Source organism: Carassius auratus, chromosome 25 (genome assembly GCF_003368295.1).
Source record: "Carassius auratus strain Wakin chromosome 25, ASM336829v1, whole genome shotgun sequence".
Lineage (NCBI taxonomy): Eukaryota > Metazoa > Chordata > Actinopteri > Cypriniformes > Cyprinidae > Carassius > Carassius auratus.
The window spans coordinates 138,074-165,708 of NC_039267.1; the positions used below are offsets into that span (position 1 = coordinate 138,074).

The following is a 27,635-nucleotide window of genomic DNA, read 5'->3' on the forward strand; positions in this document are numbered from 1 at the left end:
GTGTATCCTCACAGGACTAGAGATGGAAACCTCTAGAACTAATCTAGCAATCAGTAATCTCAATCTCACAGGGTGCATTTCTCAAACATGTTGGGTATGATTCACAATTTCACAGGTGCATCTCAATAAATTAGAAGTTGGAAATAAATTAGTCTGGGAAAAGTTCGTTTATTTCAGTAATTCAACAAAAAATTGTGAAACTCCGGCATTAAATCAATTCAGTGCACACAGACTGAAGTTGTTTAAGTCTTTGATTCTTTTAATTGTGATGCTTTTGGCTCACATTTAACAAAAACCCACCAATTCACGATCTAAAAAAAAGGGTTTTATAAAATATTTTACAAATATGATATTTTATCTTTGGAACTAAGCATATTTCCCCACTAAAATATTTTCTTTTGAATTTAATAAAAATGTCCAGAATTTTCAGTGATCATTGCTTATTCTCCTTATTCTAATGTATTCATGAAAATATCTTAGGATTGTGTGTGTGTGTGTGTGTGTGTATATATATATTATTATATATATTATAAAACTATTGTTATAATATATGAAAAGTTATATGGATTGGGAATAAATGAAAATTTTCAAAAATCATGTTTTTTCTTTGTGCATTCCAATTAATCCCAATCTAACTGCAGTTGGGTTATTTTGATAAGGTTACAAATAACAAACAAACAAAAAATTAATAAAAATAATTAATAAAATACAGCCAACTTACACAATAAAACACAAAAAACATGAAAAACATTTTTTATTTTTATGAAAATTAAAAAAAAAGTTTTGCATAAATATCATTTGTAAGTCGCGTTTGATAAAAGCGTCTGTTAAATGATTAAATATAAATGTGTGTGTGTGTGTGTATAAATAGCAGATATTTTACAGTCTTGGATTTTAGAAGCCCTTGCAGATGTCGAAAGCTCAAATATTGATCATATTATAACGCACATCCGAGTGTGTCTCTGGGGGCTCAGATGGATGCAGGAGAGAGAGAGAGAGAGAGAGAGAGAGAGAGTCCTTCATGACGTCACAGCAGCTCCGCTCAGTGTCCAGGCTCTCCTCCGTCTCTCTCCATCAAAACAGTCCTCTCCTCCGTGAATCTGGTGTTTTCTGGCGGAAATGGCCTCGCAGGAGGAGTCCTCGCAGCCCAGCGACACTCTGACGACCCTCAAAACCGAGTCCGAGACGCTGAAGACGAAGCTGGAGGAAGAGAGAGCCAAGCTGCACGATGTCGAGCGTAAGAGCGTGTGTGTGTGTGTTAATGAAGACATATGTCAGGATCATGGCTGTCGTTATGAAGCGCGATGTTTACAGTCAGTCTGATAAATTGGAGCATCAGCTTAGATAAACTGATCAGGTTTCACTAAGACGATGATGATGATGATGATGATGATAGCGACAAGGAGCGTTTTATTTTCCGTTCAGCATCACATTATGGTATTCCTAGAAACAATCCAATCTTTACAATAATATGTGTTATTTTAGTATTGTTTAAATGCTATTATCGTATTATATATTTTCAGTTTTATTTTAATTTTAGTTTGTTTTATTTGTTTTTTATTATGTGCTTTTGTCATTTTTAATCAGTTTCTCTTTTAGTTGTCAAAGTAACATTTCTGATTCTTGAAGTTTTTAATGTAACGTTTACATTTTATTTGATTTAAGCTATTTTTGATTACTGTAATAACAGTAAGACTGCTAAAAAGGACAATTTTTTAATCTTATTTAATTGATTTATTTTTATTAAGTTATTTTGTGTTATATATTTACATTTATTATTATAATTATTTAGGATTTTTACATTTATTTTATTTATTTTCATTTTTACTGTATATACATTTTATTAATATGTATTATCTTTTGTTAGTGTGTTCATTTATTATTTATATTTTTTTAAAGGCCTGTTCACTAATGGTTTGATAAGGAACAGTTATTACTGCCAGCAAAATGTAATAATGTAGAGATCTGCAGGCATGTTCTTGAAGGGAAAAAAAAACAGGAAATAAACAAAATGCTGTGGTTTTTGATCAGTACATCAAGTGGCAGAGAAGATCGAGGCTTTGGGGCAGTTTGTCATAAAGAACAGACGAACCCTGAAAGGCCATGGAAATAAAGTCCTGTGCATGGATTGGTGTAAAGACAAGAGGAGAATCGTCAGCTCATCTCAGGTCAGTCTATAATGCATAAATTAAATATATCACATATTGAACTCTCTAATTTATATCATCAATAATAATTAAATTTTCTTTTTTATTTTAGGATGGAAAGGTGATTGTATGGGATGCCTTTACAACAAATAAGGTAAAATTTTCTCAGATTCTGTTTCTGATTTTTAATATAATTTTACTAATAATAAGTGTTTTTTTATGGAATTTGCATACTACTATATTAATACATATATTTGCATTTTATTTTATTTTTTAGAAATTTTGTTGAGTGTTTTTGGATTTTTTTTTTCCTTAGGTTTTATTTTTATTAAGTTTGCATATTTATTTTTTATTTAGTTTAAACTAATTAAAAACTAAAGATAGGCTAAATGAAAATAATTGCCTTACAATTTAGCTGAAATGAAAAATGTTTGCTTATTTATTTTTTATTTTTCAACATTAATTTGTTTGAAAATGTTTTTGTATTTTAGCTTTAATCACCATGCTTTTAATATATTTCAATATATGAAATGTTTTGACAGGAGCATGCAGTGACTATGCCCTGCACGTGGGTCATGGCCTGTGCTTACGCCCCCTCTGGATGTGCAGTGGCTTGTGGGTAAGTCTCTGGGCTCTCTGGCTTCTTTCTAAACATCTTACTAAACATTATGTTTCTCTTTGAGCAATAAAAATCTGCCTTTTCTAGGCTAGAAAGCTTTAGGTGTTTTTAGGAAACAATATTTTGTATTGTAGTTCCATTTAGTGCCACTAGTTGACGCAGACGTCACACACTTTAAACTTTAAAAATATGGAGATAATATTAGTGGAGAATTGATTGCTAACTTCATCTTTATGCTCACGTGATTTATTTTATTAAAGGTGTTGTATCTATATTTCTAAAGCATAAAAATAGCATGATAGGTTTGCAAATATTTAGGAAACATGCTAGGTTCACATCTCAGAAAAAACAACTATACAGCCAGTTATTATACTTTGAAATGTGCGTTCTGTGTCACAATGTCTGTTTTTGTTTTGGTCTGTGTGACTCCGCCCACTCTACCGATTTACCCAATCGGATTTAAACACCCTGGGTCGCCATGTTGCCGGGAAACCAAGTGTAATGCAGCCATGGAAGCAAGCAGATTCCACCCGACCTACAAAACATTATAATTAATCTAAAAAGCTCTATGACCAGAGAAATATTTAAGCATGCATAAATTCACACCAATGTTTTAAATTTGAACTGCAGTACCAATTTCAACCACTAGCTGTTAATATTACATACTGCACCTTTAACTGATATGTTGTTTCACAGTGGGTTGGACAATAAGTGCTCTGTGTACCCTCTATCCTTGGACAAGAACGAAAACCTTGCCGCCAAGAAGAAATCAGTGGCCATGCACACCAACTACCTTTCCGCATGCTGCTTTACTAACTCAGATATGCAGGTAAGCTTGAAAACATGGTGAAATAATGAAACAGTGTTTTGCATTTTACTGACTGTGCTGTGTTTTGGGTTTGCGTTAGATCCTGACATCTAGCGGTGACGGCACGTGTGCTCTTTGGGATGTAGAGAGCGGTCAGATGCTGCAGAGCTTCCATGGACACGCGGCTGATGTGCTGTGTCTGGATCTGGCCCCTTCTGAGACCGGAAACACATTCGTGTCAGGGGTGGGAACTGAGCTGCTGATACTAAACACAAGCCACACGAATCCTCTATTGACAAAATAGTGTCACGCATTACCTAAGTTAACATGAGATGGGAATCGACCCTATTAACTTTCTTAAAGGGATAATTCACCAAAAAATAAAAATGTTTCCTCCACTGAATAAAAAAAACCCCTCCCAACTCTGACAAACCCGCAATCCAGATTAAATTTTTTTTCTCTCAGAATTGCATTATAAAAACTCTTAAGCTGTGAGCTGTCCAATTCTGAGGGGGAAGAATTACGAGAGATAGACACAACTGCAAGATAGAAACTCACAATTCTAAGAAAAAAATGTCAGAATTGTATGTTTATTTAATTGTGACTATTTCTTAGAATTGCAAATTTACTTCATGCAGTTCTGAGAAAAAAGTCAGAACTGCGAGTTTATATCTCACAAATCCGACTTAATAACTCTCAACTTTGAGTTCATATTTATCGCAATTCTGAAAAAAAAAAACAATTGCGAGTTCGTATCATGCAATTCTGAGAAAAAAAAGAGAATTGTGCGATTTAAACTTGCAATTGTGAGAAAAACAGTCCGAATTGTGAGATTTAAAAAAAACGCAATTACCTTTCCTGTTTTTATTCGGTAGGAAAGGGCTTTTACTGTATACCCTCAGGCCATCAAATATGTAGCTGTAGGTACTTTGTAATTCATAAAATTCAAGTCAGCGTGTGTCTGTTTTGAGAATAAAAGAGGCATCAAGTAATGCAAAATTAATACCCATTGCTCATGACAAAATATTGAGGTCTTATGAAGCAAAATGATCAGTCTGTGCAAGAAACTAAACGTTATTTACAACAGTATTACCTGTAATACAGAGCCTCAGGCAAATAGTCCAGACAAATGTCCGGTTTGAAAACAAATCATTTTTTTGAACTAGTTTCCTAAATTGGACTCAACTACTGAAGCAGTTTGTGGCTTGAGTAGCACAGCACAGCACACACACAAACACAATAGAGCTATTAACATGCCTGTGCAGTGACCCTCATCTTCTCATGTCTCTCAGGGCTGCGATAAGAAGGCTTGCGTGTGGGACATGCGCACGGGACAGTGCATCCAGTCTTTTGAGACCCATGAATCAGACATCAACAGTGTGCGGTAAGTGTCCTCTGGCCTCTTTTCCCTTCAGGTTTGTCAAAGCAAAAAAAAATCACAAAGTGGATTGAGTGACATTTAAGACCTTTACAGTACTGGTCAATATTTATAGTCTGTGTAAACACTCGAAATGTCACGAGAGACCATAAAGGCCCGGAAGAGTGCTAACAGGGCCTCAGCCGATCTGACTTATCTTAAAAGGGGTTTTGGCAGGACCTTCCTGTAATGTTTGCCGAGTGACTGCTCATGTTTTATTATCGCTGCAGGTACTATCCAAGCGGAGATGCTTTCGCTTCAGGCTCAGATGACGCTACTGTGAGTCTTTTACCATCTTGCATATGTTTCAAATTATAACTTTCGAAAGATTGGAAGCATTTTAATTTTTGAATGTTTTTAATTAAATCTCTTATGCTTGCAAAGGCTGCGTTTATTTGATCTGAAATAGATTAAAAACTTTAATATTGAGAAATATTATCACAATTTGAAAAAGTTATTTCCTATTTGAATATATTTTAAAATGAAATGTATTCTTGTGATGCCAAACTGAATTTACAGCTTCATTACAGTGGTTCAGTCTCATATGTCACATGATCCGTTCTAATAATTAATTCTAATGAATCATTTTTCTTCTTATTATCATTGTGTTTGCAGTTTTTAAATAGAATAATTTGTCATTTTTTATTAGTTAATGCATATTTTTAATGCTGAATAAAAGCATTAACTTCTATTAAAAAAGATGTACAACTGTTTTCAACACTGATAATAATATAATTTTTTTTTCGAGAGGTAAATCTAAATATCAGAAATATTTCAGAAGGATCATGTGACACTGAAAACAGATATAAATTGTATTTTTTAATATATTCCAATAGAAAAATTATTTTTACTGTATTTCTGAGCAGAAAAAAAGTGTGGGCTTGGTGAGCAGAAAAGACTTTGTTAAAAACTAAAATATTTTAATGTTTCCAAATTTTTGATAGGTACTTTTGACTGTAGTTAAAAAATACATATATTTGTTAATTCTAACTTTATTTTCTATACTTACAGTGTCGCCTCTATGACCTGAGGGCAGACAGAGAGGTGGCCATTTATTCCAAAGAGAGCATCATATTTGGAGCTTCTAGTGTGGATTTCTCCTTCAGCGGTAAGAACTGACACTGTTTGAAATATTAACACATTACAAGTAGTATTTTATGTTGTACAACCAGTCAGGATACAGTACTGTATACCATAATGTAATGCACACAATATGGAGCTTATATTATGACAAAACTAACTGAATTTGTATTGTGTGTCATGAAAGTGTAATTTAACAAAACTGAATATTATGTGGCATTTAACATAGTTCTGAATTAGATTTTTTTTTTTTTTTGCTTGAATGTTCAACATTTGAAATTTGACACAACTGAATATTTTTGTGACAGAGTTTTAGAGACATGTATTTTAAAACATTGAATTTTTTTGTTTTGAAATCTTAGACTGCAAGTATCCAGTTTTTAAAAATACAGTATACTAACCTAACATAGAACTATAAACCATTCATTTTTAAGAATCACTTAGGCTACTTCTAGAATTCATGATCAGGTAGATCTTAAACCACACGTTCATGCCAGAAAGCTACTAATTGGCCAAAATGCTTCATTTGACTTTTCAGAGATCAACTACTCTTCTATCTCTGACCTACTTTCTATATTCAGAATTTCTGCGCATTGAATTTTAGAATACTGAAATTAATGTTCCGAATTTCCAAGTTTACAATTTGACAGTTGTGTTCAGTTTCAAATGTTTGATATTCAAGTTCAAATAAATCTAATTCAGAACTATGTTAAATGCTACATAATATTCAGTTTTGTTAAATGACACTTGTAAATAATTCACATTTACATTCTACAGATTCAATTAGTTTTGTCCTATTATCAGCTCCATACACCACCCTCAATTTACAGGATGATGAATAAACAATATCAACCACATTTTTTATTGTATCCTTCTATACTGAATATATATATATATATATATATATATACGTTTTTTTTTTCTTTACCAGAATAACCAAGATTGATTTGCTCGTTGAAGAAGCTTGTTGTTTATGCTATGCTAATATCTTTTGGCAGGGAGGCTGCTGTTTGGAGGCTACAATGACTACACCATCAATGTGTGGGACGTTTTAAAGGGCACCCGCATGTCCATCTTGTTTGGACATGAGAACAGAGTTAGCACCCTCCGCGTTTCTCCAGACGGAACAGCGTTCTGCTCGGGATCCTGGGATAACACATTACGAGTCAGTGGACAAAAATCTCTTCATTTAGCAAGTGTTGTAATGAAAGTCTCACATCTGTTCTGTCTTTCTCCAGATCTGGGCCTGAATGTTGACTGAAACTCCGACTGCTTGTGTTTGATGTCCGGCACGATCAGATTTCTCACTTTTTTCACTGCAGCTGGAGTCAAGGATTCACCGTAATAGTGTGTTGAGTGCACTAGAGTATATGATACAGAGGGACATCCAACTCTAATCAACACATGGTGTGCTGGGAATTATGGGATGGAATTGGGTGATATCAATGGCTTCTGTTTCTATGACAGCGACTACCCCTCTATTTTGGCATTCTAGTTTATATGTATGAATGTGTGAATATGCAAGCTAACAGATTTAGTTATGCTCTTTTACTCATAATGGTCTGGCTTTCATTCAATTATTATGCCACTATAGTTGTTCTTTCTTACTTTAGCAAAGTGTATATACCATAATATCATATAGATTGTCATGCAGAGATCCCTACACCAAATAAATGGATTTTAAATGCTGAAACTCATGTGGGTCTCTTTATTTCATAATATCAATTTCATGAAGTTTTTGTTGTTAGTTCAGTCTTATTTAAACAATTGTATTCTATTAACATGAAATGTATAATACATAAAATAACTGTTCAACAAAGCATAATGTTTAAAGTACGTTTTTTACAGTTATTAAAAAGACAGTTCTTTCCAAAATTAAGAGTTCAACTTCAAACCCTTTTTCTATTTTTCTTTTTTTTTTACCCAAAACTAACCCTTTTTGCTTGTTCATTTTGCATTATTTAGCTTCAATCTTTTTTTATCAACTGCTTGTAGCTTTGTAAAAAATAAAAAAATGCTTTAAAAACCTAAAACTAAATTTAAGATTTCTCATAATCTATCTATTTCTATTGTTTATAAAAACTGTTATTTAATTTTGTTATTTAATTTTGTCTTTAAATAAAATAAACGAATAGTTAAACATAACTGATAGATAGATAGATAGATAGATAGATAGATAGATAGATAGATAGATAGATAGATAAAACTATACTGATATAATAAAGACGAAAAAAATTCAAAAAGGTAGTGTTTGTGAATTATTCATTTTATTGTTGTTTCTGTGCAACTGTAAAACCACTCGATGACTTTTATTATGAAAACAGCAGCGTACTTCCTGTAGGCGGTGAAAAACTCACGTCACATGATGGTTTGTGTCTCACACTGTGTTTTGACTGTAGTACAGGTGTTGTAGAGGTATTTCTCCTGCTGTAGTGCCCTCGTCTTTATGTATGGTCTGATAATCTGGTTATCTGTGTTGTCGTGCTGAAATGAGTGATGTTGTGGAGAAAACTCTCACTGCTCTGCCGGGTTTGTTTGATTCTCAAACTGGAGCTGCGAAAATCACCAACAGATTAAGACAACTCGTAAAGAGCATCACAGAACTGACATCCAAACATGTGAGTTAAACATTTGTTTGTTAATAAAATAGCATCGCAGGCATACGCATACATATATATGTTTACAAGTCAAATGCTTTATAAGGTGTCGGGTTCAGTGTAGCAATCAGTACTTTATCTGGAAAGTATACAGTCTTATGTTTCTAATGTCAGGATTTCAGGATAATTGATTACACGGAATAGGTATATTGTTTATTTCATATTTTCTTATACTTATGTAGACACACACACACACACATATACAGAAAAAGGTGACCATTTACAACATTAAAATAAATAAACAGTGCAATATATTTATATATACTGTAGGTGTGTGTGTGTGTGTGTGTGTGTGTGTATGTTCGTATGTGTATGCCTAATAGTAATAATATAATAGTAAATAATAATTCTAAATATTCAGTAACAAAAATACTAAACATTTAAAAGTGAACAGCAAAAAGGTGGCCACTTACAAATTCAAAATATTACAGCTACTTCTAATAATAATTATTAAATACAATATAATACAAATGAACACTATCAAGGTCATAGCAAACAAATATTAAAATGCAATGCTGTGCTCCTTGATTTTTAAGCATGATCTGATTTGATTTGCCTTTGCAGGAGGAGGAGAACCTCATCAAACAGGAGCTGTGTGCCATGAAAGAGCAGGTTTCTTCTCCAAACACCAGCATGGTGAGCGGTACAGACGTTACCATCATCACGACACTCAGAGATTCAGAAGCTGGTTATTAAACTTCAGTGTGTGTATTACAGAAGCAGATGAGAGAGATCATGGTGCGAGCCATGTACTGTGAGATGCTGGGCTACGATGCCTCCTTCACCTACATTCACGCCATCAAACTGGCCCAGCAGGGTGGTGTGCTGGAGAAGAGAGTGGGTACGTTTACACCGCATTCCCACTTTTTTTTTATTTATTTTCTTATAGATTTTTCTTTGATTTTCCAAAAATCATTAGGATATTAAGTAAAGATCATGTTCCATGAAGTTACTTTGTAAATTTCCTACTGTAAACATAAAACAATTTAATTTTGATTAGTAATATAATAATTAATAATAATAATTCCTTACATTTATATAGCGCTTTTCTAGGCACTCAAAGCGCTTTACATAGACAGGGGGTATCTCCTCATCCACCACCAGTGTGCAGCATCCACCACCTTAATATGCATTGCTAAGAATTAATTTGGACAAATCTAAAGGTGAATTTCTAAGTATTTCGTTTTTTTGTTTTTTTTGCACCCTCAGATTCCAGATTTTCTAATAGTTGTATCTCAGGCAAATATTGTCCTAATCGACCATACATCAATGAAAAGCTTATTTATTCAACTTTCGGATGAAGTAAAAATCTCAATTTAATTTTTTTTACACTGATTTTGTGGTCCAGGGTCACAATTCACTCCCAAGAACACATGCACAGTTCACTTTATACAAGCTCCAAAATTAGTCTCAATGATAAATGTACAAATTATAAATAAAATGCATTTAATAATGAAAATATTTTGTATGAAATACATTATAAAAATCATTATTTTCATTCATTTTGCCATTAATTGTAATAGTCCAGTGATATTTTTATTGTCTAAAAGTGCCTAAAACTTTGCACAGTGTTGTTACTTTACAGGTAGGTTTCTCTTAGCATTTTGGAGATGTTGTCACACACTGTATGTGTGTGTGTGTGTGTATGTGAGTATATATATATATATATATATATATATATATATGCAAAATATAATTATTTTATAAATATACTTGATTACAGAAAATATTCAGTTATACAAATCTAAAGTTATTTTTGTCTATATTAAAACTAAAAAAATATGTATATTAAATATATTTATTTACTTATTTATTTAATTGTAATAACTCCAGAAATTAATTTAGAGATTCTTCATTAAAAAAGAGTTAATTATGGCTTCTGAATGTGCATGCTTTTAACCTTTTAATCTCTTAAATGTTATTTTAGGGTACCTTGCAGTGTCTCTTTTCCTTAATGAAGGCCATGAATTGTTGCTGCTGCTGGTAAACACAGTATTAAAAGTGAGTTTGGTTCTTATTATCTTTAATTGGCCGGGTTATGTTAAATGTGGGTCTGAGCGTCTCATGCATGTGTGACAGGATCTTCAGAGCACTAACCTCATCGAAGCGTGCATGGCGTTGACTGTTGTAGCTCAGGTGTTTCCCAAAGACATGATACCTGCTGTCCTTCCTCTGGTAGAAGACAAGCTGTCACATCCGAAGTAAGCCAGAGAGACGTCCTCCTCCACAATACACACACATCTCAGAGATACTCAACATTTGAAGATATCCAAAAGCCAGTGTTGTTTGGTTATTAGTTATTTAATATTATAGCGTCAAGTAATATTTTGAAGTAGCTTTTTTACCTTTAAGCTATGATAAACATTTTTGTCCCAAGTTTTAGTAATTGTGTTGTGGTATTTTATTATAGCTTCTTTCTATATTTCTATATAGCTTTATTTAGTTTTAATGTTGGTTTTAGTAATTTAATGCTTTGGCTTCAAGCCAACTTTAAGCTTTCACGTAATATTTATGTTTGATTTTATTCCAGCAATATTTCAGTTACCAGTCTGAAAAAAAAAAAAAAAAAAAAAAAATATATATATATATAAATAAATAATAGTTTTAGTTAACTATAGCTAGTGTCCAATAACCAACAGTTTTGCGTTATTTGTAAATAACATTAATAAAACATTTTATATAAGTATTTGTTCTTTTTAAAATATTTTTTTTATATAAAAAAATACAAATTTAATATATACGAGATGCATTGAACCAGATCTAACAGAAGTTACCTTATTAATGAATCAATGACCAGTTATCCGGTTGAGAAAAGCATAAATATTAGCAAAAACATTTGTATACTGGTCAATTTGATTATCAGTCTAATAATAACTCCTATTGTTGTCTTTCTTTCATGTCTAAGGGAGATCATTCGGAGGAAAGCCGTCCTGGCGTTGTATAAGTTTTATCTCATAGCTCCAAATCAAGTCCAGCACATTCATGGCAAGTTTCGAAAGGCCCTGAGTGACAGAGATCCGGGTGTCATGGCTTCTTCCTTACATATTTACCTACAGCTGATCAGGGTCAGTCTCCAACATACAGCATGCTCTTTGAATCTCAGTATTCATGACGGGTGGCTTCGTATTATTAAAGCGAGCCATCTTTTACATTATAATACAGACAGTTTTTGTCCTATCCTTAACTGTAACATCTACAACCAGCTTTATATTAAACATTAAACACATTCTGATTGGCTGCGATTTTGTCCCATCTTGCAGTAAGTGGCTTGTCGGTGACCTCTGATGTTTTTGTCTTCATCAGGAGAGTCCGGACAGCTATAAGGACCTGACGGGTAGTTTCGTCACCATCCTGAAGCAGGTGCTGGGTGGGAAACTCCCGGTGGATTTTAACTATCACAGTGTTCCTGCGCCGTGGCTGCAGATCCAGCTGCTCAGGATCCTCTCGCTGCTCGGGAAAGAGGACCAAAGGTACCGAGAGCCCACGTTCATATGTGTATACTTATACAATATGCAGTAAAAAGTACATCGTTGAATGAAAAAGTGTTGATTTTTCAGCACCAGCGAGCTGATGTATGAAGTTCTGGACGAGTCTCTGCGCAGAGCAGAAATGAACCACAACATCACTTACGGTGAAATCATCTTTTTTTAATGGACCAAATGTCAATTTGTGTTCAAAATTAATTCATCTATTCCATAATGTGTCTTTCAGCAGTTTCGTTTTTTATATATTTTATATATTTATATTTTTTATATTATTATAGCTTTTGTTTATTTTTAAATGTATTAATTAGGATTTAGTACAACTAAACTTAAGGTATTTTAATTTAAGTTTACAATTTGTATCTAATACTAATGTTATTATATACTTATTTAAAATAATGAAATGCATAACTTTTTAAGTTTGTTTTATTATTTTATTTATGCATTTTTATTTAGTTTGTTTTACGTTTTAAGTAATTTAGCACTTCAATAAATGTTTTTTTTTTTCAGGTAGTTAAAAAGAAAAATATTTAAGATTTTAAGTATTTAAATTTTGCATCTACAACTTTTATTTTATTTTTAGCCTCAATTCGGATTACGAAAGCGATCCTTAATAGATTTGGTATTTAGTTACAATACTAATTGTTAAGAAGTGTTCAATAACCACTATGCAGAATGTTTGTTTCATTTCCTCTTTTTAAAGTAAGAATATGTAATCATCATAAATCGTCTCTTCTAATGGAGTGAATAATAATTTGTCAGCAAAATGTACACAAATAACACATAATGTCTGTTTCAGCAATTCTGTATGAGTGTGTGAAGGCTGTCTACACCATACACCCCAAAGTTGAGCTGCTGGAAAAAGCCGCGAGATGCATTGGGAATTTTGTTCTGTCTCCGAAGATCAACCTCAAATATCTTGGTAAAAGTCCTGCTTTTGGTTTTCACTATTTAGTTAACCTGAACTCACTTTAACTGCTCATATATCGGTCCATTGTCCAGGTTTGAAAGCCTTGACGTATGTCGTGCAGCACGATGCTAAACTCGCCCTGCAGCATCAGATGACCATCATTGAGTGTTTGGATCACTCAGATTTCACTATTAAGAGAGAGGTAATGAACAAACCACACCTAAAGTTAGCATAATTGTGAGAAAAATCCATGATTTTTACACTTTTAAGGACATCATTTAAACTTAAATTATTGTTATGAGAATATAATAGTAAACTTTTTGTCATGATAATGATGTTTTCCATAAATCATCTCATAATTGATTTTTTTAAATCATATTTATGAATTTTGTGTCATAATTTCGACTTTATTTTATTTTCAATTTAAAAAAATATATATTTTAAATTCAGAAATATTCCTTTGTGGTAACAACTATGAAAGCAAAAAGAAAATCAAACATCCTAAATTTGTAAACAAATGTGATGCTTCCATAAATAATATAAATTAGCGCAATAATTGATTTAAAAGCATAGTTCACTCACATAGTAATTTCTCACCCTCATGTCGTTCCAAACCCGTGAGACCTCCGTTCATCTTCAAAACACAAATTAAAATATATTTGATGAAATCCGAGAGCTCTCTGACCCTCTATAGAGAGCAATGTAATTAACACGATCAAGGCTCAGAAACGTAGCAAGGACATCATTAAAATAATTCATGTGACATCAGAGGTTCAACCATAATTTTACGAAGCTGCGCAAATAAATTTTGTGCGCAAAGAAAACTGAAATAATGCTTTTATTTAATAGTTCGTCTTTTCCGCGTCACCCTGGTGCCATATTGAGAGTATCACATATGCAAATAACGTATTTATGTGGATACATTGTTTGTTGTTTAAGCTTTGATCTGAACGGAAACAAAGTATATCCATACATACATTATTTAGGTATGTGATACTCTCAAAATGGCACCAGGGAGACAAATTGTTGAATAAAATCTTTATTTATGTTTTCTTTGTGCACAAAAAGTATTCTCATAGCTTCGTAAAATTACGGTTGAACCTCTGATGTCACATTGATTATTTTAATGATGTCCTTGCTATGTTTCTGAGCCTTGATCGTGTTAATTACATTGCTGTCAATAGAGGGTCAGAAAGCTCTCAGATTTCATCAAATATATCTTCATTTGTTTTCAGAAGATGAACGAAGATGTTGATCAAATCAGGCGTCTTGTGTTCATCTCTTCTCTCTTCTAGACTCTTGAATTGCTGTTCAGGATCACAAACGCTCAGAATGTGACCGTGATCGTTGAGAAGATGCTGGACTTCCTGCGCGGTTGCAACGACGAGCACACCATCATCCATCTGGTTGGGAAAGTCTCAGAGCTTGCTGAAAAATATCCTTTTAATAAACCAGAGTTTATGAATACACGATTTCCAATGAAAGGAGCAAATGTTCGCTGAATGTCAGCTGTTATTTTCCTATATTAACCCTTACGTTTGCTCCAGATAACTCGTGGTTCATTCAGACGATGAATTGTGTTTTTTCCATCGGTGGAGATTTGCTACAACAAGACGTCCCAAACAACTTCCTGCGACTGCTGGCAGAGGGTAAACCAGAAGTATAGACAACTGGAAACTGTAGTAGAAGGTGTTTTATTTAATATTTCTCATGTTTTTGTGTGTGTTTTCGTCTCAGGCTCTGAGTCTAAAGAGGAAGATGATCAGTTACGGCTTTATGCTGTCGAGTCGTATCTGACTGTGCTGAAGGGACACACTTCTCATCTGCCCCAGTGCTTCTTACAGGTCATGAGCTGGGTCTGTACTACATATATATAAACACACACGTACACACAGTTGATGCACAGCACAGTTTTGATGGTTCACAAAAAAATTCTACTTTAAGGCTTCAAAATGAATTTCAAAACACCTGATAAATTGAGAAAAAAATGAAGACTTGCAAGTTACCACAGGTGTTTTCTTCAGTAGATGGGTTTTAACATTTGCACTTTAATATCAGTTGGCATTTTATTTACTCGCAAAGCCTTTTTGTATTTATTACTAATCAGTTATTACACATTTATTGTTTTATTAAGCCAATTCACGTCACATTTTTCATAAAGTGCTTAATGCAGTTACAAGCTTTTTCACAGTAATAAGCAGGAAAATAATAGCGTGATTTTTTGCAAAATCTTTATTCAGTCTTGAAACAATTTCAATTTGAGCTGTAAAGCAGCACTACAGAAGACAATCGTGTCATTATTCAGCTCAGTGCAGTTTGTTTTTGTGTTTTCATCCAAAATTTTCTGAATATGAATTGTCTTTTAAGAACCAACTGAGCATTATATAATTGCTGTTTAATTTTAAAATTAAATACATTAATTTTATTCGATTCTTAAATGATTTATTAACCATTTACTTAATATTTAATCTTATATATTAGATATTTATATAGTTAATATAATATATTTAACCCTTGTGCTGCATTATATATTTTACGACGTTGAGTGCATTAATGACCAAATATGGTCACACATTAAACATTGCCTAAAATATTATATATTATTATTAATTTCCACTTTTACCAAGTTAAATCTTTTAGCCAGCATCAGTCCTCATCATAACTGCCAAATATTTATTTAATTTCAGGATTTTAACCATTTAAATACCAGTTTTGGTGGCGATACCATCAATTTGTATAAGAGGAAAAAACACACAAAAAAAATGTATTTTCCATACACTAAATGCAAAGAGAAAACTTTAGCTTTGGATTATCACAGTCTTGAATATGTCAAAGATTAGCGGCAACATTATTTCTGGTGCATTTAAAGATTTTGTGTTATTTCAGATTTAAAAAATCACACTCAGCATGTTAATGACCAAAAATGGTCACATATTAAACACTGCCTAAAATATTATATATTATTATTATTTTCAACTTTTACTAAGTTAAATCTTTTAACCAGCATCAGTCCTCATCATAACTACCAAATATTTCTTTATTTTCAGGATTTGGACTCTTTAAATACCAGTTTTGGTGGCGATACCATCAATTTGCATAAGAGGAAAAAACACAAAAATTGTATTATTTTCCATACACTAAATGCAATGAAAAACTTTATGTCAAAGATTAGCAGCAACATTATTTTTGGTGCATTTAGATTTTTTTGTGCTATGTAAGATTTTTTTTTTTTTGTAAGGACAAATTTGGTCCTATTTGAACCCATTAAAATATCAGTTTTTGAACCCACTGTCATAATATCATAAAATCATAATTTCTATTCAAATACCCTGTCATTACCAAGCCTTGGGGTAAAATATTTACTTTTTACTGTTTTCCACCAGATTGCTCACTACATAGATATTCCCTATGGGTGGAAATGCACGTTATTTTCCTGGTGTCCACTAGGGGCACTATTGACTGTTATGAAGCATTTAAATGGCTCAATAATCTCAAACGATGTTTCTGAGTGTGAGTGGATGTCTGATAGCAATGTGTGTCTGCGTTGACCAAAGTGTGTGTGTGTGTAGGGCTTAAATATAATACATGGTGTTTAGGCTAGTGACAAATCACAATATCCTGAAGGTTATAGAAGGTTTTACACTTTCTGTCTTCTCTCTCTCTGTGTGTGTATGTGTGTGTGTGTGTGTGTGTGTCAGTGGTGTAGGGTGTGTGTGTGTGTGTGTGTGTGTGTGTGTGTGTGTCAGTGGTGTGGACACCAGGAAAGTAACGTGCATTTCCACCCATAGGGAATATCTATGTAGTGACGCAATCTGGTAGAATACACTATATAGTGCAAATATAATGTTTTTGCTTCAAAATTAAAGGATGTTTCAACATAAATCATGATTCATATATTAATGATGTCCCCGGCTTTAAACGGCATTTTAATGGGTTTCAATGGGCCATTTTTGGTCATTATGGTGCGGAGTGTAACTGTTTCATATATATTTTACATATTTCACATATTTTGCAAAATGGGATCAAATTTTTTACATTTATCCAAAAAGTCACAATTTTGCCAAATTACATACCATTTGCATTGAAATGCATTCCACAATGGTCAAAGGAATTAAACTGCAAAAATGTCCCTAATGCAGCACAAGGGTAAAAGCATAACTTAATGTTTTTTTTATCATTTAAACTAAAATAAAATCCAGCACTGGTAGTAAAAAACATGGGTAACTCTTTAATCCTTTTAAAACTGTTATAGAAATGTAAATTGGATACTTATTGATTAAAAATGATAAAATAAGCCCTGTGTGTGGTGCTTTTTCATGCCTATTAGAGTTCTGAGACATTAGCTTAGAAACATGCTAACATCAAAATCTAGTGGAATAAACTGCTATTGAAATGAAATGATGATGTTCTTCTGGAACCTTGGAGCTGATGTTTGTTGCGTGCTCAGGTGCTTGGAGAATACGCTCACCTCCAAGGGTCGGTGGACCGGCGCGAGGTCATCCGGCTCCTGACGCAGCTGCTGGATCAGAGAAGCGTGAGCTCGGAGACACGGGTCTGGATTCTCTCTGCGCTCACCAAGATCCCAGAGGGCCAGACAGACTTGATTCTGGACCTGGCTGAGAGGCTTGCATCCTCCCAGGACACGGTGCTCCGTCAGCAGGCCCAGGAGCTGCAGCACCTCAGCCAGGACTCTCAGCTCCATGAGTGGGTCCTGCCCCGCGGAGCACCATGGGACGCCATAGAGGTAGCAAGCCTGACTGTTCCTCCCTATTATGACAAGTTATTTTGATTAAAGCTACATGAGGTAAATACACACAACTCATTATATCAATTTTATACATTTTGATCAAAAATAGTAACATAGTGTACCTTTTAAGAATATTTTCCAGATTTAGAGAATTTAAGATGAAAAAAAAAAACGTTATTTGGAGGTGTTACATTTTTATAAACGATAAGATTTGTTTGAAAGAAGTCTCTTCTGCTCACCAAGGCTGCATTTATGGAGTAAAAATACATTTATACTGTGAAATATTGTTACAATTTAAAATACCTGTTTTCTATTTAAATATATTTTAAAATGTAATTTATTCCTGTGATGTAAAGCTGAATTTTCAGCATAGTTACTCTAGTCTTCAGGGTCACGTGATCCTTCAGAAATCATTCTGATATACTGATTTGACTATAATAAAGTATATAAACTGAAATTTTATATTTCATAAAATTTTAAATGTTATTTACTTTTGATTAATTTCCTTGGAAAATATTTTCATTGATCCCAATCTTTTAGTGTAAGTGTGAACAAGCAGGTTTTGTTTACAAGGCATGTTTTATGCATTCAACGAAGAGAAACGTCTTCTGAACGTCTGTGTAAAAATGCTCCAAATTCCCCAAAGATTCAAACTAGCTGCTGTAGTATGTGTATTTTCTTTCCAGGTTGATTCTTCTCTGTCATTTCTGGACGGGTTTGTGTCTGAGGCTTTGGCTGCAGGAGCCGCACCATATAAACCCCCTCATCAGAGACAGGAAGAGCTGTGTGAGGACAGAGGTACAGCCATCATTCACCCTCATCACAATGCTTGATGTCATTTATTCAATTCAATTCAAGTTTATTTGTATAGCGCTTTTTACAAAACAAATCGTTACAAAGCAACTTTACAGAAAATTATGTTTCTACAATATTTAGTAGTAGCTAGTAGTTTGTGCACATTTGACAGGATTTTAGAAAAACTAAAAAATAATAATAATACAAGACGTAGTCAGCTAGACGATGAACTATCAATATTATTAATTAAGTTATTATATGATTAAGTCACACATTTAGGAATAATTGTTAGTTCTGTTTGTTCATTCAGGGTTAGCATCATCTGAGGTCCTCTGAGGGTCAGCATCATCTCTTCTCAGGTGTTCTGGATCCAGACTGGAGCTTGTGTAAATCCTAGTTACCACGGGATGTGAATCCCGTGGCAAAACATAGAAACAAAATACAGACATCATTAGCATAGCTGCTGATCCAACAAAGTAAAATTAGTTTAACCCAAGCTAATGAATAAAAATGCACCTTTGATCAGATGCAACTACACTCACAATTAAAAAGATACATTATTCGAATGCTTGGCGAAAGAGATGTGTTTTTAATCTAGATTTAAACAAAGAGAGTGTGTCTGAACCCCGAACATTATCAGGAAGGCTATTCCAGAGTTTGGGAGCCAAATGTGAGAAGGCTCTACCTCCTTTAGTGGACTTTGCTATCCTAGGAACTACTAAAAGTCCAGCGTTTTGTGACCTTAGGGTGCGTGATGGGTTGTAACGTGGTAGAAGGCTAGTTAGGTACGCAGGAGCTAAACCATTTAGGGCCTTATAGGTAAGTAATGATAATTTGTAACTGATGCGGAACTTAATAGGTAGCCAGTGCAGAGACTGTAAAATTGGGGTAATATGATCATATTTTCTTGACCTCGTAAGGACTCTCGCTGCTGCATTTTGGACGACCTGTAGCTTGTTTATTGAAGAAGCAGGACAACCACCTAGAAGTGCATTACAATAGTCCAGTCTAGAGGTCATGAATGCATGAACTAGCTTTTCTGCATCAGAAACAGATAACATGTTTCGTAGCTTGGCAATGTTTCTAAGATGGAAGAATGCAATTTTTGTAACATTGGAAATATGATTTTCAAAAGACAAATTGCTGTCTAATATAACACCCAGATTTCTGACTGTAGAGGAAGTTACAGTACATCCGTCTAGTTGCAGATTGTAATCTACAAGATTCTGTGTAGTGTTTTTTGGTCCAATAATTAATATCTCCGTCTTATCCGAATTTAATTGGAGAAAATTCTTTGTCATCCAATCTTTTACATTTTTAACACACTCTGTTAGCTTAGATAATTGGGAAGTTTCATCTGGTCTCGTTGATATATATAGCTGAGTATCATCAGCATAACAGTGGAAGCTAATTCCGTATTTTCTAATAATATTACCAAGGGGCAACATGTATATTGAAAATAGAAGGGGACCTAGGACGGATCCTTGTGGCACTCCATATTTTACTGATGATAAATGAGATGACTCCCCATTTAAGTAAACAAAATGGTAGCGATCGGACAGGTAGGATCTAAACCATCTTAGAGCCTGCCCTTGAATACCTGTATAGTTTTGTAATCGATCTATGAGTATGTCATGATCTATGGTGTCGAACGCAGCACTAAGATCAAGTAAGACTAGAAATGAGATGCAGCCTTGGTCTGACGCAAGGAGCAGGTCATTTGTAATTTTAACAAGTGCAGTTTCTGTGCTATGGTGGGGCCTGAAACCTGACTGAAATTCTTCATACAGATCATTTTTATGCAGGAAGGTGCTCAATTGAGCAGACACAACTTTTTCTAAAATTTTAGACATAAATGGAAGATTTGAAATAGGCCTATAATTTGCCAGTACACTAGGATCTAGTTTTGGTTTCTTAATAAGAGGCTTGATAACCGCCAGCTTGAATGGTTTTGGGACGTGTCCTAAAGATAACGACGAGTTTATGATATTGAGAAGCGGTTCTTCGGCTACAGGTAACAGCTCTTTCAGTAATTTAGTGGGTACAGGATCTAATAAACATGTTGTTGGTTTAGATACAGTGATAAGTTTATTTAGCTCTTCCTGTCCTATGGTTGTAAAGCACTGCAGTTTATCTTTGGGTGCGATGGATGAAACTGAAGTGTTAGATGCTGTAGAATCTACATTCGCTATTGTATTTCTAATGTTATCTATTTTATCAGTGAAGAAATTCATAAAGTCATTACTATTTAACGTTGGTGGAATATTTGAATCAGGTGGCATCTGGTAATTTGTTAACTTAGCCACTGTGTTAAATAAAAACCTTGGATTGTTTTGGTTATTTTCAATGAGTTTGTGTATATGCTCTGCCCTAGCAGTTTTTAGAGCCTGTCTATAGCTGGACATACTGTTTTTCCATGCAATTCTAAAAACTTCTAAGTTAGTTTTTCTCCATTTGCGTTCAAGACTACGAGTTACTTTCTTGAGAGAGTGAGTATTACTGTTATACCATGGTACAGTACGTTTTTCTCTAACTTTTTTCAATTTGATTGGGGCAACAGCTTCTAATGTATTAGAGAAAATAGTGCCCATGTTGTCAGTAATTTTGTCTAATTCATGTGTATTTTTGGGTACAAATAGCAGTTGAGATAGATCAGGCAGGTTATTTGCGAATCTGTCTTTGGTGGCTGGAACAATAGTTCTGCCCAGACGGTATCGCTGCGACATATAGTTAATATCAGTTATACGCAGCATGCACGATACGAGGAAATGGTCTGTAATATCATCACTTTGAGGTACAATATCTATAGCAGTAAGATCGATGCCATGCGATATAATTAAATCTAGTGTATGATTAAAACGATGAGTGGGCCCGGTGACATTTTGCTTGACTCCAAAGGAGTTTATTAGGTCAGTAAACGCAAGTCCTAATGTATCATTTGTATTATCAACGTGAATATTAAAATCTCCCATGATTAGCGCCTTATCAACTGTAACTAGAAGGTCTGAGAGGAAATCTGCAAATTCTTTTAGGAATTCTGTATACGGCCCTGGTGGTCTATACACAGTAGCCAGAGCAAGAGATACATTAGATTTCTTTTGCATGTCTGACAGAGTAACATTTAGCATTAGTATTTCAAAAGAGTTAAACCTGTATCCTGTTTTCTGGGTAACATTGAGAATATCACTATATATTGTTGCAACACCCCCGCCACGACCAGTCTGACGGGGCTCATGCTTATAACAGTAGTTTGGTGGAGTAGACTCATTTAGACCAAAATAATCATTTGGTTTTAGCCAGGTTTCAGTCAAGCAGAGTAAATCAAAACTATTATCTGTGATCATTTCATTTACAATGACTGCTTTTGGTGTGAGTGATCTAATATTTATGAGCCCAAACTTTAAAAATTGTTTTTGTTCATTTACTTTACATTTTTCTGGTTTAATTACGATAAGATTTTTTCTAGATCCTACATTATATTTATATTTATATTTTGACCTCACTATTCTGGGAACAGACACAGTCTTAATAGGTTTTACAGCACAAGTACTTTTATCATTTAAGCGGGTGGAACAAAACTCATCATAATGGTTATTTGAGAATTGACTTACTAGTCACATGGAGCGAAGTGTCCTGGAGATGTTGTCAGAGAGAAGCTCCGCTCCGACTCGACTGGGGTGTAATCCATCAGCGCGAAACAGTCTAGGACGCTCCCAGAAAAGATTCCAGTTATTAACAAATAGCAGTTTCTGTTCTTTACACCATGACAACAACCATTCATTTAAAGCAAAAAGTCTACTGAACCTTTCGTGTCCTCGTCGATACGTGGGCAGTGGTCCTGACACGACGATCGTCGCCGCGGGCGTCGTGCTGCGAACCGTCTCGATCAGGCTCCTGAAGTCCCTCTTCAGCGTCTCCGTCTGCCGCAGCGTGGTGTCGTTAACCCCGGCGTGAAGCACGACCGCTCTCGGGCTCTCGTCGTCCTTCAGGATCGCGGGTATCTGCGCAGAAACATCGAGAACACGAGCACCAGGCAAACAATGAGTGTGCACTTTACCTTCGGCTAACGTAGCACTTACGTGTCGGACGATGGAGTCTCCGATGATCACAGCGTCGCGTCCTGTCTCGCGGAGGGGAGCGAAGCGGTTCTGGATGGAGATCTCGAAGGCAGGAGGGGGAGATGTCGTCGCCCGGGACCCGGCTCGCATCCTCCGCTGTGGATGCACCCAGGGTCCGTGGTGTCCCGGCGTCGCAGTGAAGGACATCTGGGAAGATCGCGTCCTGGGTGCACCGGGCCTGCGCAGAGAAACACACGGAGTAGACGTGGTGGGACTGTTAACAGCACGCTGTATACTTACCCCGGACTTGTGAGCGTCAGCCCGGGATGATTCCAGCGCGGCTCTCCGCTCTCTCAGCTCGGCCTGCCTCCGTTCCAGGTCGCGAATCTGCTTCCCCACGGCCTCGAGCTCGAGCTGCACAGAGTGGAGACATTCATCCGCCATTAAAGCAAGTAACAGTGAGTACAGCAGTGGTAATGTGTGTGAATAGAGTATTAGCAATGTAAGCTCAGTTAGCAGCAACCACGCTTGCTGATGCTAACTGGCTAAAAGCTAATAGCGGACCCGGGAGATCAAAATAAATCTAGTGATAGCGAGTAGCTCTAATTGTTTTTGTTGTAGAATACAATAGAGGATATATTCACGCGTTATATAAACGGAAACGATGGTGTATAAAATAGATTTTTAAGTTAAAAATAGTCAATGAAAAGAATATAGTGACGGAGCTCAAACGCAGTTCAGCCGTCAACAACAAACAGGAAGTGCCGTCTATACTACAGGATACTCTATAGTTTACCACATATATGTGACCCTGGAGCACAAAACCAGTTTTAAGCAGCACTTGTATATTTATGGAAATAGCTTACAATACATTGCATGGGTCAAAATTATAATCTTTTCTTTTATGCCAAAAATCATTAGGTTATTAAATAACGATCATGTTCCATAAAGATATTTTGTAAATTTCAAAAGCTTATTTATTCAACTTTTAGATGATGTACAAATCTCAGCTTCAAAACATCGACCCTTATGACTGGTTTTGTGGTCCATATATGTATCCTGCCCTTAAATGAGTATTTCACCAAAAATGAATATCTGTCGTCATTTGCTCGCCCTCATTTCATTCCAAACTGTTTATGATTTTTGTAGCATTGAATCTGGAGCCGTACAGTTTTTCTCTGCCTGTAAGTTTATCATCATGTAGCATCACTGACAGACAATCTCCCACACTACTGTCTGTCAGTTCAGGACTCTCAGGAAACAGCACTGAACTCTCGCAGAAGGCAGGGTGAGTATCTATAGCATGCTGTCTTTGGTTGTACACAACAGCTCAAACATGTGTTCCTGTAGCTCAATTAGTAGAGCACTGCGCTTATCAAGCGCTAAGTTGGGGGTTCGATTCCCCAGGAACACATGATAGGTAAAAATTGTTAGCCTGAATGCACTGTAAGTTGCTTTGGATAAAAGCGTTCGCTAAATGCATACATTTACTTTAAATGGAATAACAAGGGGCATTTAAGACATTTATGTTTCAAAAGATTTCAAATAAATGACTTGCTTTCACATGCAGCAGCATTTACTACACAGAGCCGTCATTCACTGACAAGCTGCGCAAAAACACAATCATATTTTGTGCATGTTTTGCGCAGCTTGTCAGTGGACGACGGCTCTGTGTAGTAAATGCTGCTGCATGTGAAAGCGCGCAGGTGATGGAGATTTACCAATGATTTCAGAACCGACTTTTCTGACAAGATGCACATTAAATATTGCATGCGATTTATCGTGCGATTTAGCTTGTCAGTGAGAGACTGGATTTTTTACTTTCATGAGCTGTAAGCTCTAATCATCAAAATTAAAATGAAATATCTTTTGAAATGTTTACTTTACATGTAACGAATCTGGAATATATGAAAATTTCACTTTTTTGAAATTTTCTACGAAAAAAAAAAAACTTTTTCTCAATATTCAGAATTTTCGAGATGCACCTGTATGATATTTTTGTTTATTAACATTGTATCATTTCAGCTCCAGCACTCTGATTCTGGAGGGTGTAAAGAGAGTTTGGGGGAAAGATGGGTATCTTCCACAAAAAGAAGCAACAGCCCCTCTGGTGGATGAACCCAGTGCTGCAGTTCAGCCCCCCGTCCAACAGGAGGCAGCAGAGAGAACAGAGCCACGGCCGGAGCTCTCCACACGAAACCAGGACAAACAGCAGCTGGCTTCCTCTTTGTTTGTTGGTTTGGGAGTCGGGAGCTCTGTGTCTCTGGTGAGAAAATTATTTTATGATGTTAATAGTGTGTTTATCTTATCATCTTGTAATGCTGGCACAAAATATCCACTCACTCAAACCACATGCATTGCATTTGTGTAAATGCCAATTATTCTGATTCCTCACAGTTGGGGAAATCCGAAGCCCCTCCCCCTCGCTTTAGAAAAAAGCCCCGCCCACACGAGTCATCATCATCGTCAGGCACCAGCGAGAAGTCTTCCGACTCCTCCTGTCGCTCATCACATAACACAACCGATAGCTTCCTGTACGGCAGTTTCCTGGAGGAGGAGCCAGCCACGTCCAAATCTGCTTTTGACCACACCCCCAAATCCACCACAGCCAATGGCCTTTCTCAGAACAAAGATACTAAAGAAGACAAACACACAAACACATCTCAGATATTTGGTGGTGATATGGTTATAGTGCGGCCCAGTACAATCCAAGACAAACATCCTCCATCTGAGTCTTCAGATCTGACCGCGCTTTTACCCGCTGACCTCAAAGACCTACCTCACTCTGATGTCATCAGCCTGACCTCTGACCCCAGCCTGTCTCTGTCCTCCTGCCGTCTGTTCAGAGATGAAGCTTTGCTGCTTCTGATCTTCATATCCAACTGCACGGAAACTGTAATAAAAGACATTGCGGTGCAGCTGACCTGTGAGGAGCTGAAGGTGTGTACTGGTCCTAAAATATTTTAATAATATTATGCAATAAAATAAAATGGGACCTCTTCTGTCTTAGACGGCGAGTTTGAGAGGAAACATCGTGGACTGTCTGGAGGCCAGGAGTACATCTGTGTGTCATTATGCTCTGCTGATGGACGACCCTCACACTAACGTATCCTTTACCGGGACCGTCTCTTATCAAACACAACCAGGACACACAAACACACTCCCTTTCTCTGGGACACTGTCCACAGCAGACTTCATCAGGTAATGTGTGTCTGACACTGCATCAAAACTACTGTACATTAGGTTTCTTCAGTGCTGTCAAACGATCAATCGCACCCAAAATAAACGCTTTTGTTTACTTAATATGTAAGGGTGTACTGTGCATATTTATTATGTTTATATAAATAGAAACACATGCATGTGTATATTTAAGAAAAATAGGTTGTTTATATATTTAATATAATTATAATATAAAATATAATAATATGTATGTTTATACATGTAAATGTTTTAAAAAATGTGTGTACTGAATGTGTGTGTATTTATATATAAACATACTTTAAAAAAATATTCACAATTAATTTATTGTGTTCATATTGTGTTGCAAAACCCTTCTGCTGCTGTTGAGGTGGGGTATGGGTAAGTTTAGGGTCCGGTTTGTTGGTATGGGTAGGTTTAAGGATGGGTTAAGGTATAAAGCTGATGATACATGGGGCAAATTTTGGAGCAATTTTGCCAGGCAACTTTTTTAAACAATGTTACTTGCGCACTTTCCCATTGAGAATTGGGAACTAATTTTCATCTGGATACTTAAGGTTTTTCCAAGCACATTTTACCAATTTCTAACCACATCAAACGTAATAATAAGAATAACATGCCGAAGTGTTGGGAAATATCTTAAGTCAAATTTGTATAGGATTTATGGACAGATAAATTGTGAGTGACTCTTGAACCAGCACCACATCCTCTTGTACCACTGTTTGAAGACTTTATTATCGGTTTTAGTTTTAGGAGCTCATTTTTATCCCATCTCCAAGCCTGAAAAATCTTTCTTGCAGGATTGACTAAAAATGAGCTCATAAATTATCCCAAATAATCTTCTGAAGGTCAGTGCAACCCGATTTCAGGTTCCAGTTTCTAATTTTCTAATAAAGTTTCTAACTGAATATAAAATTAAAGTGAAACATAAACACCAACAGATGACTTCAAACCAATTTTTGTTGCAAGCTTTTTGACTTTATGAGACTTCTTTTAATGAACTCATTTCTCTCTGTCACACACAGGCCTTTGGTTTTAACCACAGAGGAATACGGGAAACTCTGGCTGTCTCTGTCTCATGACGTCAAACAGAATCTGAAACTGCTCACGGATGCCGGTGACCCGCTCAGAACCACCCTGAACGCTCTCAAAGACGCCCTACAGCTTCATGTTGTGGACATCATCGGTAAAACATATTTCAGTTCACTGCGATTTGCAGTCATGTTACGATCCATTTCAAGCATGCAGCATTACTGACTATAATTGACACACTATTTAGAGAAGCAGTCAATCAGTGGTGTGTCGTTGTTTCAGGCTCCGAGGGGATCGTAGCATGTCGGCTGCTCAGTAGTGCCCCCTGTCTCCTGCACTGCAGAGTGAGCGGCGCTGCTCTGGTCATGTGGCTGCGCTCTCCTCATCCTGCTCTCCCAGACTGCATCCTGTACCACTGCCAGAGAGCGCTTGCACACCGCTGAAGAAACTTCCGGGAAAGCTCCTTGACAAAATGATTTCATGCAGTGTCTGTTTGACAGCATTACCTGTGCACTGCTTGTCTTATTTCCCCGACAAATAATATCAATGAGATATATTTTTTGTACACCGTAACTGAGATGCATTGTGTCACACTTATATACAGTAAAAAGTATTTATTGATTTTAAACATTTGTGGTTTCGTCTGTCATGTTATGTATATTCGTTTTTGTTTGCAGAGAAAAAA

The 27,635-nt window shown here is 35.6% G+C and overlaps 2 protein-coding genes across 2 annotated transcripts; both read left to right on the forward strand.

Annotated features, from left to right (window-relative positions):
* Nucleotides 1-999: 999 nt before the first annotated feature.
* Nucleotides 1,000-7,764, forward strand: LOC113042871 (guanine nucleotide-binding protein subunit beta-5a). Its single transcript, XM_026201862.1, has 11 exons — nt 1,000-1,237; nt 2,032-2,168; nt 2,260-2,301; nt 2,690-2,766; nt 3,463-3,595; nt 3,675-3,818; nt 4,867-4,958; nt 5,222-5,270; nt 6,003-6,099; nt 7,070-7,236; nt 7,310-7,764. Exons 1-11 carry the CDS (start codon nt 1,120-1,122, stop codon nt 7,319-7,321), a joined length of 1,068 nt encoding a protein of 355 aa, XP_026057647.1. The 5' UTR covers nt 1,000-1,119; the 3' UTR covers nt 7,322-7,764.
* Nucleotides 7,765-8,423: 659 nt separating this feature from the next.
* LOC113042872 (AP-4 complex subunit epsilon-1-like) lies at nt 8,424-27,568 on the forward strand. The gene is made up of 21 exons (XM_026201863.1): nt 8,424-8,689; nt 9,293-9,364; nt 9,446-9,569; nt 10,656-10,729; nt 10,808-10,929; nt 11,634-11,793; nt 12,032-12,198; nt 12,286-12,359; nt 13,010-13,132; nt 13,213-13,322; nt 14,416-14,555; nt 14,657-14,769; nt 14,858-14,976; nt 17,568-17,864; nt 18,554-18,665; nt 23,870-24,008; nt 24,746-24,986; nt 25,118-25,660; nt 25,731-25,921; nt 26,944-27,104; nt 27,233-27,568. Exons 1-21 carry the CDS (start codon nt 8,561-8,563, stop codon nt 27,391-27,393), a joined length of 3,372 nt encoding a protein of 1,123 aa, XP_026057648.1. The 5' UTR covers nt 8,424-8,560; the 3' UTR covers nt 27,394-27,568.
* The last annotated feature ends 67 nt before the right edge of the window (nt 27,569-27,635 follow it).

Excerpts from the sequence above, each read along its gene's own strand:
- LOC113042871 (XM_026201862.1), top strand. The coding sequence starts at position 1,120 with ATGGCCTCGCAGGAGGAGTCCTCGCAGCCCAGCGACACTCTGACGACC. Across the intron at positions 2,767-3,462 it reads GGATGTGCAGTGGCTTGTGG|TGGGTTGGACAATAAGTGCT; the intron begins GTAAGTCTCTGG and ends GTTGTTTCACAG. Across the intron at positions 4,959-5,221 it reads TCAGACATCAACAGTGTGCG|GTACTATCCAAGCGGAGATG; the intron begins GTAAGTGTCCTC and ends TTATCGCTGCAG.
- LOC113042872 (XM_026201863.1), top strand. The coding sequence starts at position 8,561 with ATGAGTGATGTTGTGGAGAAAACTCTCACTGCTCTGCCGGGTTTGTTT. Across the intron at positions 10,930-11,633 it reads GACAAGCTGTCACATCCGAA|GGAGATCATTCGGAGGAAAG; the intron begins GTAAGCCAGAGA and ends TTCATGTCTAAG. Across the intron at positions 14,556-14,656 it reads GTCTCAGAGCTTGCTGAAAA|GTTTGCTCCAGATAACTCGT; the intron begins ATATCCTTTTAA and ends ATTAACCCTTAC.